At 46.0% G+C, this 14,749-nt stretch overlaps 1 protein-coding gene across 1 annotated transcript; it reads right to left on the bottom strand.

Annotated features, from left to right (window-relative positions):
• Window positions 1-3,702: 3,702 nt before the first annotated feature.
• CA5A (carbonic anhydrase 5A) lies at window positions 3,703-13,390 on the bottom strand. Its single transcript, XM_039318632.1, has 7 exons — window positions 13,117-13,390; window positions 11,403-11,600; window positions 7,137-7,255; window positions 6,828-6,923; window positions 6,287-6,349; window positions 5,900-6,055; window positions 3,703-5,144 (listed from the first exon to the last, which is right to left on the bottom strand). The coding sequence occupies exons 1-7, from the start codon at window positions 13,229-13,231 to the stop codon at window positions 4,935-4,937; spliced, it is 957 nt and encodes a 318-aa protein (XP_039174566.1). The 5' UTR covers window positions 13,232-13,390; the 3' UTR covers window positions 3,703-4,934.
• Window positions 13,391-14,749: the final 1,359 nt, after the last annotated feature.

Genomic DNA, 14,749 nt, shown 5'->3' with positions numbered 1-14,749 from the left:
GCAGCAGAAGCGCGCCCCGGCCGGCCCGGAGGAGGAGGAAGGGGGAGAGGGAGGAGCAGCAGGAGGAGGAGAAGGCGAGAGCGCGCCCAGCGCCCCCGCGCGCCAGGGTCGGCAACCTCCCCGGGACGGCGCGCCCGCCTTGGCTTGCCTTCCCTTGGGACCCTCGAAGCCCCAGGCCGAGGCTGCCCCGGAGCCCCCCCTCCCCGAATCGACGCTGCTGGGGACCCGGCGAAAGTAGGGGAAGGGGTCGTTTTCGTAACCAATCCGATCGGAGTAAATCCCGGGGTTTGGACCTGGCCATTCAGAAGCGGATCAACCCGCCGCGTTTGAACCTCCGACCGAGGATCTAAGTCGAGTCCCTAAATCACCACCATCCTTTTTATTTCTAAAACTCTGGAAGAGAGGAGAGCTTCTCCTCTGCCAAAACACAAAAATATTGATCGACCCGTGAAACATAATTTTTAAAACTGTTTTTTTTAAACAGTTGGTTTTCCGTAAGCTGCTTAAGACCTGGCTTTTCCGGCAGGCCTGGGGTTTATGAAACCTGAGCCCTGGATGACTGTAACTGCATTGTTTTGTTGTCATGTTTTATGTTGTTTTTATTGTTAGCCGCCCGGAGTCCTACGGGAGTGGGGTGGTTTATAAATTTTAAAAATAAAATAAAAATAAAATAAAATTTGTTTTAAGAATAGTTTTAAAATTTATTGATTCATAATTTTCAAAGGTTATTGGGAGGGAGAGAGGGTCCAGAACGGCCAAAGTGCTTAAGCCCCTCAAAAGTCAGAAGGCAGATGAAATTGTGATAGCTGGGGTTTGCAGCACCTCTTCTTGCCTATCAGAAGGGCCCCATTTCCATCCCTGCCAAAGTGAAAAGGGAGGTTTAAGAGCAGTTCCCATCAGTGGCTCCCCAGGGGTGTCTAGTCTAATGAAGAGAAGAACTAAGACCAACAGGACAGCAGTCTTCCAATATTTGAGGGGCTCCTACAAATACGAGGGGGGGGGTGTCAAACTGTTCTCCAAAGCACCAAAAGGCACCCAATGGATAGAAACTAATTGAGAGCACCAGTCTAGAATTAAGGAGGAATTTCTGACAGAATAACTAATCAGCAGAACCACTCGCCTCCAGAAGTTGTGGATGCTTCATCACTGGAGGTTTTCAAGAAGAGACTGGACAGTCTGTCTGAAATGGGATAGGGTTTCCTGCCTGAGCAGAGGGTTGGACTAGAGGACCTTCAATAATTCTGTTATTCTACGTGATGAATAAAATTGGTTCTTGCATCTATTTTAGACCGGTGCAAAATTTCCCAATTTGGCAACCAACAAAACCTAGACCTTAAAAATCAAATTTTGTCTCGTCTCCCCCACTGCCTTTTTAGACCAGGCCCAATCTATTGTAGGCAAATTATATTGTTGTACGTTCATATATCCAAATAAATAATCGAGTGGGAATCAAAAATATGGATACATTCAGCTTGTTACGCAGAGGGCACCTTTTTGTTTGTAACTTGACATCCTTTGAAAAGGGGCCTGGCAGGTGACGGGTCTAGAAAAGAGGAAAGCTTTGTGTTTGAAAAGAGAGATAATTGCAGTCCATTTGATTGGCTCACCTTTATTGAAAGAAGCATCCTTGGTAATAGTTTTCACTAATGCTATCATTCAGTCTATAATAAATATTTCCTTCCCCGTGTGCTGCAAATAGAATTGTAGGCTATCCGTGCTTTTTCCTCCATGAATTAGCAAAAGTGATTAATATCTTAATGACCAACTGGGCTGTTTGGTTTTCGCAGCAGTCTCACCTGCTTGTTCCCAGCGCTGCTGGCTCATCAGCTACAGAGAAAATATATTTGCTTTAAGTACCAGATGTTAGCCTAGCAGCAGATCTACAGATCTTGCATTTACCAGCTAAAGGCTTCAGATGAGCCCCACAAAGCTTCTGCCTTTTTAACAAAATTGTTTTAGCTGGAAAAAGGTGCCAGCCCATCCCTACCTTTTATTTTTAACCAACACAGACTCCTCCATCTCTCCTTCTACAAAGTAAACAAACATGCAAGTGCATAATTTTAATTTCGTGGAGCTGACATGGCCCAAACTGGCCTTGACAGGGGCAGGTGGGAAAACAACAACCTAGCAGGCAGAGATCACATAACCTGAAAATAAAAGGAGATGTTGCTTGCCTGAAATAAACTTTGGGATATAGTGGCTGTTTTTTATTTTTGTCCTTGTCGGATTCTGCCCTCTAGCGGCCCTCGCCCCAAATTTCCGTGTTTGCAAAATATCTGTAAACAAAACATGTTCCTTGACAATAAGATACGCTCTGCGCACACCGACTGCACAAACCTTTCTTTGCCCACATAGCCAGCAACATTAATCCGGGGGAAATGGAGATTAGCGTTGCTCCCTGTTGAACTACTGTGGCTTGCCCTGTCCGTCTTGGTGGGTTATGGTTTTCTGCTGAGCAGTTCCTTGATGAAGGATTTGTTTTCTGCTTAATTGATGGATTGCTTGATTGTTGTCTTCTACTGGAACATGATCCCTGCTTGCCAAGGCTTTTTGCGGATTCTCATTGCAAGTTGGTGGCCAAGCCAGCTTTCTGTTCCTCCTTCCCACCTGGGTTCTTCATGCCCATTTTGCCAAGGGCACGGGGCAGCCAATCCTTTTGGATCTTTGGAGTGTGTAAAAAATCTGTCCCGAGTCCTTTCCCTGTTATTACTCTGCATTTGGCCACAAAACCTTTTAAGGGATTTGATTATGAAGACCGGCTCCTTGTGATAAAGGCCAGGCGAGGGCAGGATTGCCACATCAAAGGGACTTAGCCCAAGGTCAAGAGATAAGGCAGAAGTCACTTCCCACACAACCTCCTGAAAACAACATACGCTTCTTCTAAAAGCAAGCTAGTCCTTAGCCCCACGGCATTTGGGGCGGGTCAACCACGAAAGGCTCCTCTACCATAGTTCAGCCTTCTCTTTGGTCCTCGGACCATCTGGTTTAGACATCTTTCAAAGCACAATTTTTGCAGGAGAGTAGAGATGCGATCCTCTTTTTCTCCTGCACATCTCTGCCAAACATAGTTAAGGAAACCTGGTTATTCATTCCCCAAGAAAACACCCCAGAGGCATTCAATTAGAATTTGAAAATCCAAGAACTGCCTCATGAGGGCAAAAAAGCTAGACAATCCTGGTTGTGTTCATTTTTCTGCCTCTGTAGTGAACAGGAGAAGCTCATAATGTTGTTTTGGGCCATTATCACCCTTTAGCTTCCTGAGGTCAAGATATTTTGCTGCAAATGAAGTGTGACATGCCAGCTGTGTCCAACAGACCCCCATTCCTCTCCAATCTCCCCTTAGAAGGCCTCTCTCGTTTTTGAAAACTGTCAAATTTGCAGAATTTAGTTACTCTGCAGATGATTTTGCTGGGGTCTCTTCACAGGTTGTCTGGAAAGAACAGGCAAACACAACAGCCTTCAAAACACAGCACGTGTATGTTTAGAGGACACATTTCCTGCACTCCGAGACTATAATGAACCGTCACATTATTCCTTAACAAGTGTTGCAGTCAAAACAGTAGGGTATTGTTTTTCCATTTCAATGCGTTTTAGGAGAAAATTTTTATCTAGTTGTTGTCACTTCCCACACAATGAAACAATTCATTTTCTCTCCTTCCTCTTTCCCAGGGCAAATACAGCTGAAATAACTTCTGGACAACAGAGAGGACTTCATATTTATTATAAAGATGCCTAACAGCTTAAACTTCCTTTCTGCACCATTTTCATAAACGCTGAATAGATTCATCAATCTCTCAGCCTGCCTATAATGATTCTTTTACACGTAGAGGAAAAAGGACTTAGGAGATATAAAACTCTGATATGAAAAACGGAAAGGCCAAGAAAGTCCACGCTGCCGTAAGTCTACTTTTTAAAGTACTGTTGATTTGTTTCTGCTTCGATGCACACAAGTTAAGATTGTTCACACACAAGTCCTCTGATGCGGCTGACCAAGGCTTCGGTTTTGAATGCCCCTGATCAGTTACGGCACTGACTGTGTGCTCACCAATCCCAACTGAAGATTTAGCAAGCTGCGATAGTGGATTGATTGTCTTCCACATGATTAGGCACTTTGCGGGCTCTAGTTTTTTGTTTTGTTAAGCTATTGAAGTGCTACAGAATGAAAAATATGCATATTTACATCTGGCAGGCTTTATGCATCAGTAAGTACACATATTTAGGACAGGAAATGGATCCTATCATGTTTCCTTGTAACATATTTGATGCCTATGTTAGATATTTCCTTCTAAGCGAGCCTGGTTGTTCCATAGCCCGAAATCCATTCAAATCTGCTGCTTTATGCAGAAAAAGTTTTCCTCTTGTTTCCTAGATCCCAAATAACCACAGCCTCTTGTATGTACAGAGATAAGAAAATTTGTGGGAGAGGAGAGAAGCTGCTATAAAGTTAGACCACCCTTTAGAGGTAAATAAGGATTAGGTTATTTGCAAAAGGTTTCTGCAACAGGATGTCCCTCAGGTGCGTTAATACTATAATTCCCAGAACAATTGGCAATTCAGATTGTTATAATCCTGGCATTTGGGTCAAACTAGCTTGAAACCCAAAATCAATGCCTGCCCTTGCCAAACTGTATAAATTTCCTCTCTCGGTGAACAATCCTGCTTTGCAGATTGCCTGTTTCCTTAGGGGTCCTGCGAGAGGCCTTGCCCAACTGCGCAGCTCCTACAATGTAGCATCTGCTGATGGAGAAACACCTGGGCAGTAGAGGTGAGGCTTGGAGTCCTAACTGGTGCTTTGAACTGTTACTGGGAGAAGACTGGAATCCAAATGGTTCTCACGCTAAAAGAGCAGTCTTCTGGAAGAGCAAAGGACCGGAAATCTCTTGGCCCCAGCTTTATGCTAAACTACTTTTCAGGCACAGGTAACATTTAGCTGCTTAAAGCTGCAGACTGTCGCGAAGGGGCGCTTGCTGGGGGGCATGGAACATCTGGTCCTCCGAGGGCTTTTCCATGTCCTGCCAGAAGTGCTTTGGAAAGGAGGAGCGGACTGTTCGATCCATGATGGGTTGCAGTGGACGGAAGTTGTCCACCATCCTCTTCTCGTCTTCTCCAGCCGGAGTAAAGAGCAGCATCCGAAAGACCTCGAGCTGGGGAGGAGAAAGGGAGAGCAAGAAGATGGGGTTCTGTTAGGTTCTCTTTCTCTGGAGGCTGCAGCTCTGAAGAGCTCCTGGAAAGACTGGCCAACAGGTACCTTCAAATTCAACAAAAGCTTTTGTGGCAGGTGACCAGTCTGGGGGATGTAATGGGACTTTCTGCATTCTTACCCTGCCCATGAGTTCTACTCTAGATTCAACTACTCCCAACTCAAGATCCAGGTAACTGCAATATTTAAGCTAGCCGACGCCAATCTAGATATGCCAGAGTAGAATGCCGGTCACCACCAGCCAGGATGGTGGACATCCAGTTGTGTGCTTTTCTCTTCATCCTGCTGATCCCAAACCAGCTCAATCCTCTATCCTCCATTTATCCAGTTAAAAGTGGGAAAACTGACTCAGCAGGAACTTGTTCTACCACACCTACAGATCAACTTTCAGCTCATCTTCTATTTCAGCCTGGGTACTTTGCCATCTCTTTCACAGGAGACTCCTGGATGAAGCCATAATATTGTTTGTTTGGCCATGGCTTGGCATGATGTACAAAACCAACTATTATTTATGACTTGTCCTTATACACGGATGAAACTACTAGTGTTTACTCCATAAATTATGGCTGAAACAAACCATAGCTGAGTGAAAAATGTGAAGCCTGTCCATATATTACTGCCTAAGCCAGATTTTGTATGGTGTTACTCCTCCCGCTTTCTCAAATCTGATAACACAAGTCTGGTTCCCCTTTGACAGACCTGGTCTTCATCAACCTCAATTGCTTTCTTCTTGATCATCCAGGTGACTGACTCCGAAAGTGGAGGGGTGGTCAGAGATCCCGAATAAGTCCAATAATCTGGGCATGAAGGCAACAAGCAGGAAGGATCAAACTCCTCAAGTTCAACCAGAGAATCCTAAGAAATCCCATCAACAGCAAATGGTTAGTTTGGGACACCTGTTTGCAAATACATTCGTGGATTTTTGAAACAGAGATTTTAAAAAGCCCCTTGTGTGCCCACCCAGCATTGTACTTGAATCTTCCTTCTTCCACTTTTGGGAAGCAAGGATTTAAAGACGACCCTCTGCTTCCTTGGAGTAGACAGGGCATTCCAGGCAAATAGGAAAGAGCCCAGCCTTCATCGTACCTTGTACTTAATGGAGGGCAAGGCATCTACTAATTTCTGCAGACCGTTATGAGTGGCTCCAAGCTGTCAAAGCAAAGATAAGGTTTGGATTCAGATCTAAAGGTTTTGCACCAATAACATCTTTACTCCTTGATAAACTTTAGGACAACGAGTTTCTGATCTCCTGATCCCACCCATTTCCCCACGAACGGCTTCTCTGAAAGACCCCCCAAGAAAAAACCCTAAATAAAGTCACTGGCTCTCTGTAGAGAAATTTCTTATCTGTTGCTTGAAGGAGCTGGTCTTCTCCTCCCATTTCCTTCCCACAGGTCTGTTTTGTCTCTATTTACACCTTCCTTCCTGTGTTCCCACCCTGATAGTTTATGTCCAAAACGGGACAAATTATATTCTGGTGCTATTATTGCGGTATAAATACGGCATGCAAATCCACAAAGGAATCAAAATAAACAGAGTTATTTAAATGATGCTTATTGTGTAAGAAAAACAGCAACAGATTGGGAGGAATAACAGGAACATTTCAATTTTTCTACCATCGCCATACCTTCAAAAATACCCCAATGACAGCCAGACCATTTTCGTCCATTAGAGCTTCTTCGAAACTTCCAAATTTGCAGCAATTCCAGTGAACTAAATGCAGCTGGAAGAAACAAGGAGAAGCAAAATGCTCTGGACGGCTCTGAAACCGCTGGGCGTGTTAAGAACTGCATGGTTCCTGAGTGCAGAACGAGAGGCTGCTTCCCCAGAAATTGAAATATCTCTGCGGACCACCCCTTCAGGGCTGGGGGAAAACTCCATCACCTCGTTCGCCCTGCAAGCATCCACGCTGATCTTCACCAGCTCTTCCTCTTACCTCAGCTGGGAACACCTTGCAGTCCACGGTGTGCTCGGAGCCCCATTCGTTGACGGCTCCCCAGTGAAAATGGAACTGCTTCAACCGGTAGTTGTTCTCCAAGGGACCCCCAGTTATGACTGCCGTGAAGAAAAGGCACGCGTTCAGGGGGATGGGGGGGTGTAGAGGAGGGGTCTGCATCATTCACAATTGGGGCCTGGATTCTGCACTGCTTGTTTGCTTTATTTTCAAACCATTAAAAGGCCATTTGGGGCTCACATTATCATTTTGCGCTGAAAAATAGTGGGAACAGATGCTGTACTTGCCTAGTTTTGATAACTGGTGTGGGGACATGAAACAGGCTGACTGGGTGCCCACCTGTAAGGAATCAGGAAGGGGACCTTGATGGAGATGGGCAGGAACGGTTGCCTAAGGAAAAGGGGCTGTAACGTGTTTGAAGCCCAAGCAATGAAATAACATTGGGAAGAGTTCAGGCAGACACCTCCCCAATTCACTGGAGTATAAGGGGGGGGGGGAGGACGTCCAGCACAATTTGACTTGCAAAATTCTTGTGTTAGAGCCCATCTCAGTAAAGTAGCCTTTACTGAGGAAATCAACTCCCAGTATGCTCTAGCTCAGTGAGGCTGAGACCACCCAGTTCTAACTCAAACAAACCCTGGCATTTTAGGAGAAAATGTACTTGACGTGCCACGGATCTCCTCTGCTTTGGTGAATAAGCGCCTCTGGACTGGCTCACGGAAGTAGCACAAGGACACTCACGTCCCCGGGAACTAAAGATAGAGTCTTCATTGATCCACGATCTTTACAGGGATATTTCTGGCCTCCTCACCAGAAAAGCCCAGCAGCCAGATTTGCCTCTAGGAAAGCCAGGCCTGCTGCAATATCCAGTTCAGGATGAGCAGGATCCCGGACGCCATGTTTTTAAGCACAGAATCAATGCAGGGTGAATACACGACCACGACTGAGCCCAAAATTTATGTTGCTAAGTGAGAAATTTGTTAAGTGAGTCTTGCCCCACTGTACGACTTTTTGTGCCATATTTCTTAAGCAAATCACTTTCAGTTCTTAAATTAGGAACACGGTGGTTAAGTGAAGCTGGATTCCCCATTGACTTTGTTTGTCAGACGGTCGCAAAAGGGGATCACGTGACTCCGGAGATAAATGGGAGTCAGTGGCCAAGCATCTGAAGGTAAATCGCATGGCCCTGGGGATGCTGCAACGGCCGTTAAGTGTGAAAAATGGTCATAAGCCACTATTTTCAGTGCTGTTATAACTTTGAACGGTTATTAAATGAACTGTTTTAAGTCAAGGACTAGCTGTATTCTGATCTCTTTGCCCAGGAAAAATCTCTACGCCATTCTCAAGGGTGGCAACTGGACGTTTGCTGCCAATTCCAGCAGCAGTTTTATAATACAGTCCTGGCTTTGGCCGGGAAATTAGCAGCTGACTGAGCTTCAATTGTGAAAAAGTGATGTTTTAAGGAAAAAGGCCAAATTAAGATTCTCTGACCTAACATTTTCTCCAACGAGACAGCAAAACTGGAAGGGTTACATTTTTACAGTCTTAGAAATCCATTTTTGTCATTCCAACAGTAGTTGCCTCTGTCAGATAGTTAAAATCTTGGGGAACAGAAAAGAATATCCAAGTCCTGGAAAGTCTAATACAATTTCTCAGCAGCTTGGCAGAATCAAAACAGCTTTTTTCTGTTTCCTGTTTTTTTCTCCCATTTTGAATGGAGGTTGGCAGAAAGGGCTGGGTGCGACTGCCTTCTGGTGGAGACTGAAGGGTACGCACTGCAAAATGCAGTTGTTTACCTTCAGATCTGAGCCAGAACCAGGAAAAAACTCGAAATACAGACCTCAAGCAACATTCCTGATGGGTCAAATACCAGAAGTAGATTCTGAGCTTCTAATTAAGGTGGGGGAAGTCACAAGAGGGTGTGTTTTTTTGCTGGCTTAAGCCCTTGGCAATCTGAAAGGTTTCTATCGTTTGGGGATGAAACTTCTCATTAGCATTTTGGAAACTCTGCTATACATGAGCCACAATGTCATTCTATTCTACACTTTCTACCAGTCACCAGATGGCAAGAAGGCCAGCACCACCACCGTCACATACTTTGATATTTGTCCCTTTGCTTTGCTGCCATCCTGTGCCCGCTGCCAATCTACTTCCATCCTGGCTACAAATAGGGGGGCATCTCGTCCAGTGTCCTGTTTCTATGCCCACTGACTTACCTTCCTGCACTGTCTTTCCTTTTCAACTTTAGCTTTAATCCACTTTTCCTCTTCTCTAATTGTATTTTCCTCGAAGGGCAGAAGCGAGGAGAAAGAAAGAAAAAGAGAGAGGGACCCCAAAAACTAAAAGGAGACAGCACTAAAAGAAGAAGAAAAGAGTGAATATAATCATTTATGTTTCTGGGAAAAAAAAACACAAAAGAAAAAAGGTACGGTAAAGCAGAGTTTCTAAAACTTGGCAACTTTAAGAGGTGTGGACTACAACTCCCAGAATTCCCTAGCCAGCATGGAATTCTGAGTGTCGAAGTCTACTATCTTAAACTTGCCAAGTTTGAGAAGCACTGCAGTAAAGCATTCTTGGAAGTTTGCAAAGGACGAAATTGGTTCAGCTTTTGTCCAGAACTTCAGATCTACATAATGCAATTCATGCTGGACTGAGGGAATGAGAGAGGTAGAAGCGAGGGGGGGGGGATTTAGAGATCCCAAAAAGCAGACAAGCAAAGTTATCCCATTTGGGGTTAAATGGAAAGCTTTTCCAAGTCTTGTCATGCTGTGCCATTTCTCTTTGCAGGAACTAAAGCGCAATGTGGGAAGTAACTGTAACTCACAATAGCCCCAGCCAGCATGAGAGATGCTGGGACTTGTAGTTCAGCAACATCAGGCCACTAAAAATCTGGGATGTGCCACATACTGGATTCAAAGACAAAACAATGAAGCTATCTGGAGCACAGAGCTGCTAAAAACAGCAAGCCCCCAAACAGGCAAGGCTGCTGTAAGGGTTTGCAGACCGATGCTCTGTTTGCACCTTGTCAGTTCAACATTTTGCCTTCAAATCCCAGCACTTACAATGATCGTACACTCCTCAAAACAGGATTTAATACTTGAGAGGCCTGACGCTGATCACAGACGAGATAGGCTTACAATTGTGCTAAGCCATTAAGGGGTTCTTTTAATTTCTTTCTGGTGTAGAACTGTTCCTATTTAATGGAAATAGCATAGCTGTAGAAGCACAGAAGGCATTGTTTAAGTCAGCTCATAAAGTTGACCTTTTTTCTTTCTTTAAAAGAGAAAGAAAAAGAAAGAAAGAAAGAAAGAAAGAAAGAAAGAAAGAAAGAAAGAAAGAAAGAAAGAAAGAAAGAAAGTTAGTTCATGAAAAGCTGAGCCAGGTACTGGTTTCCTTGCAGGATAAAATATTTCCCCAGACCACGAGACCAGAACAGGCATTGTTAAAAAGGGAGGCCCTATCTTTTTAGATCCTTTCAGGTGCTTTATTCAGAAAGCTTATCTGTCAGCTGAGTCAAGGTGATAACCAGCTTTTACCTTCCCTTAAAATAGGTTGCTGGCCCAAACACCTTTCAACAGAGAACACGTATTATGAAACCACGCAGATGGCATCTTGTACTTTGCAGAAGGCAAGGTAAAAACTGAACAAAGGGCATCAGAGGTTTTGGAAGAGTGCCCTAATGATATTTTTTTAAATGTTGGCTAGGTTGCATCTGGAAGTGAATTTTAGCAGGCAAAACAAATCTGGGGAATCATACAGAGAAAGACCCATCTGCTTTATTACAATGTCCCCTGCTGATTTATTTATTTATTTATGAGACTTATATACCGCTTTAAGTGCAAGCACTTTCTAAGCGGTGTACACCAGTAAGCAATGTATATCTATATATTTACATTGCCCCCAACAATCTGGGTCCTCATTTTACCTACCTCGGAAGGATGGAAGGCTGAGTCAACCTTGAGCCGGTGAGATTTGAACCGCTGACCTGCTGAACCCAGTCAGCTAAAGTGGCCTGCAGTACTGCACTCTAACTGCTGCGCCACCTCGGCTCATAAAAGCAGTGATTGGGGCACAAGCAACTCTACCCCAAGTATACATCTACACACCCCTAAGCGTGACCATGTCTACTACACTTTTCAGAGTTATTTGGATTTTGAAATCTTTTGCTAACGTCCACAAATTGCTTTTCCAGTCACTGCTTTTATGTTCCGCCTCTGCACAGCACACCTTAACTTCAATTGCTCTTACTTGATTTATCCACAGAGTCCTCAAACTCAACCAGGAAGGAGTATCCGTTGTTCCACATGTGGAGACAAGTGTCTGGATCATAACGTATCTCCAGCGGTTTCAGGTGAGGGTCATAAACACTGTCTCTCCACTGGATATTAATCGGCGATTGGCGGCTCCCTCCTGGAATGGTGATTGGGCTCTGCCAGAGAGGGTGTACTGGGAGGAGAAGGTATAGACCAGGGTTTAGCAACCTTGGCAATTTTAAGATGTGTGGACTTCATATCCCAGAATTCCCCAACTAGCATGCAATAAGATAGATGGACTTCTACTCCCAAAATTCCCAGAATTTTAAGATGGGTGGAAACATGACTATTGAAGAAACATTCGAAGTCTTAGCAGCTAGGAAGTGAAGAAGAGTTGCTTTAGCTAAAGCCTTCAAGTTCTCATTCTTCAAGAACAGTGTTTCCCAAACTTGACAATTTTAAGGCATGAGGATTTCAACTCCCAGAATTCCACAGCCAGCAACGCTGGCTGTGGAATTCTGGGAGTTGAAGTCCACATGCCTTAAAATTGTCAAGTTTGGGAAACACTGTTCAAGAATAACAGCTCCGTAGGGTGAGGAGAAACTCAGCAGAATTTCAATTTAGTTTTCAAGTGGTATTGCATTTGAGACTCAGGGAGACAAGGTGAAATGCTCCACCGGTGCCGACACAATTTTTTCATGCTGCCTCCCTTGTTTTGCTAACCAGGGCACTGACTCACCAGCGCCTATCCCCAGCAGGGTAAATCTCTGTTATGGGCCATTCTCTTCCTTGACGTCCCAATTATGTCTGGGTGATAAGTTGATGAGTTTCTTTTTTCTTGTTTTGAAATGAGTCAGTGCCCTGGTTAACAACCAACGGGGACAACACCGGGCATCCAGATCCGGTGAATTGGGGCAATCCTTCCCCATTAAAACATCTCCAGAGGCTGAATTGTGGTCTGGCCTCGTGGTCAGCTGCCAGAGAAACACCCCATTCCGTTGGAAACAAGTCTGTGCAAATAGACGGAATCTGGGATACGGTGCAGGCAGGAGAATGAACACTGCCTGGAGATGGAGAAAGGCAGGAAGAGGTTTGCCTTGGGTTTTCAAAACACGGGGTGGGCCACCCCCACCCCCACCCCGCAGAAGTAAAGGGAAAATACTGGAGGCTGGAAAAAGCGTGTGTGTGGGGGGGGGAGAGGTTCAAGGGGGGCAGGGCAAAAGGACCGAAGACCTGGTGGGGGAAAAGGTTTTCTGATGAAATGACCTTCTGCCTTGGGACAGACTGGGCGAGGGAGGGGAGGTGCTGTCAAACTCCTGATCTTTTGGCAACATCAACTGACCCAAAGAAAAACCATCATCCCCCCTCCCACCCCTCAACCTTCTGCCCTCTGGCGTTTCCAAACCGCTGGGAGGGGCTGTTATTAAAGAGGGTAAGGTGAAGGAGACGGAAACTTTGGGGTGCGTGGGAGAGCCTGCCGGATGCTCCAAACTGGAGTTGCTTAGAGAGAAGGAAGGAAGGAAGGAAGGAAGGAAGGAAGGAAGGAAGGAAGGAAGGAAGGAAAAGAGAGGGAAGAAAAGGGGGGAGGGGAGGAAGGGATGAGAGAAGAAAAGGAAGAGAAGGGAAAGAGGGAGAGAGGAAGGAAGGAAAGAAGGAAGGGAGGGAGGGAAGAAAGTAAAAGAAAGGAATCCCCCCCTGGGGCCACTCACCGCCGTCCCGGAGGCGGTAGGAAGCGCAAGCGCCCAGGCTGCAGTGCCGTATTCCGCTCCGGCCAGCCAAGGCTGCGGGCGCCCGGCGGAGCAGCGGCAGGAGCAGCCGGGCCATGGGGGAGACCGGCCGGTTCCGAGAGGCGCTGCGCCGGCTCGCTCCGCCCGCCTGGACCACCCCGAGCCCGGCGCGGAGCCTCTGGCGGCTGGGCGGACAGCCTCCGCGGGCTCCTCCTCCTTTCGGCCCCAGGGAGGCTCCTCGGGCGGAGCCCGCAGCCCGGCGTTCTCGGGAGCCCTCTGCGCGCCACCCAGCCCCTCCTCGCGGTGGGCAGGCAGCCCCCTCCCGCCACGCAGCCGGGGGGAGGTGTCGGGCGGTGGTGGGACCCCTCCCCGGCTGGATGCGGAACTCCGGCTGGAGGGGGTGTGGGCTTCAACGGCGAAGGCCGGCTGGGGGATTCTGGGAGTTGAAATCCACAAGCCTTCAAGTGGGCAAGTTTGGAGACCCCTGCCCGAGACAACGGGGCCATCTTTGGATTGGAAAAGCAAGCTCGTTATTTTTTTTTTTCAAACGCTGATGCACAAGACTTTGCCTCCCGCGGTGCTTTCTCTGGCCGGGACTGATCCCCACAAATCAGCTGCTTCGGCTGCTTTATAAACTTTCCCAGGGAGCAGAGAACCAATTCCCGCAAGAGGCTAGGTTTGGGTGAATTAGATAGAATTCCTCCTTTGGGGGGGGGGGTCTTCTTGCTGCTCTCTTTCCTTGCCACTCTTTTTGCAACAACTGGGGGGGGGGTTGGGTGATGATTCGCTGAGCCTTTAAAAACAGCCACCACCTAAGCCTGATTTTATTGAGATAAACTTTGAAAAACGTCTGCCTCTTAAAAGCAGAACCTGCATCAGCATTTCTGACTCTTTCCTCTTAAATAAAGCATTTTACTTTGCCGTTACTTGAAGGGCTGGCTTGCTTGAGTTTCAGGGTATTTTATATTCCAAGGGCATCTGACTTATGATTATGAATAAGCTAAACAATACTGTGCATGGACAGGAAGTCTTGCCCAGGCTCTGTGTCCAGCTTGGACAATAAAGAGGGCAGCTTCCACACTCATTTCATGTGCAAAAAGGCCACTTCTTAGCCCTCCCCCCCCCACTTTACTGGATGCAGTTCAGATTGCCATAGGAACATAATGTCTTGTGCAGACAGAACCAAACTGGAGCTGTTTTATTTTAATCTAGTACAATTTTCTCAGCCTTGGCAACTTAAAGATGTGTGGACTTCAGCTCCCAGAATTCAGAAGCAAGCTGGCTGGGGAATTCTGGGAGTTGAAGTCTACACAACTTCAAGTGGTTGAGGAAATTACTCTAGTAAAATAACGCTTTGTTTTACTTCATGGATACCCTTGAAAAGTATAAAATTCACTTCTAAAAGGCAGTTTGTCCTTGGGGCTTTTAAAGGAACTCTGCATGCAGCACACAGCTGCAATCTGACACCCGCGGCGCATATTTTATCCTTAGCAAATAAACGGTGCTTGCACAATAATGTCAACCTGTACATGACCAAACTACAATGACAAAGTAGAAGCCAAGTTATTATAGGAGGTCTTATCTGAACCAGACTCTCATGTAGTTTATTGTGTGA

Source organism: Crotalus tigris, unplaced genomic scaffold, assembly GCF_016545835.1.
Source record: "Crotalus tigris isolate CLP2741 ecotype Arizona unplaced genomic scaffold, ASM1654583v1 scf7180000021447.437961, whole genome shotgun sequence".
Lineage (NCBI taxonomy): Eukaryota > Metazoa > Chordata > Lepidosauria > Squamata > Viperidae > Crotalus > Crotalus tigris.
Note: the sequence above shows the minus strand (reverse complement) of the source record. Positions and strands in the feature narration are given on the sequence as shown.

Coding starts and splice junctions, on each gene's coding strand:
- CA5A (XM_039318632.1), bottom strand. CDS start 13,231: ATGGCCCGGCTGCTCCTGCCGCTGCTCCGCCGGGCGCCCGCAGCCTTG. Junction 7,256..11,402: donor GGACTCTGTGGATAAATCAA/GTAAGAGCAATT, acceptor TCTTCACGGCAG/TCATAACTGGGGGTCCCTTG. Junction 5,145..5,899: donor TTGAGGTTGATGAAGACCAG/GTCTGTCAAAGG, acceptor TCTCCTCCCCAG/CTCGAGGTCTTTCGGATGCT.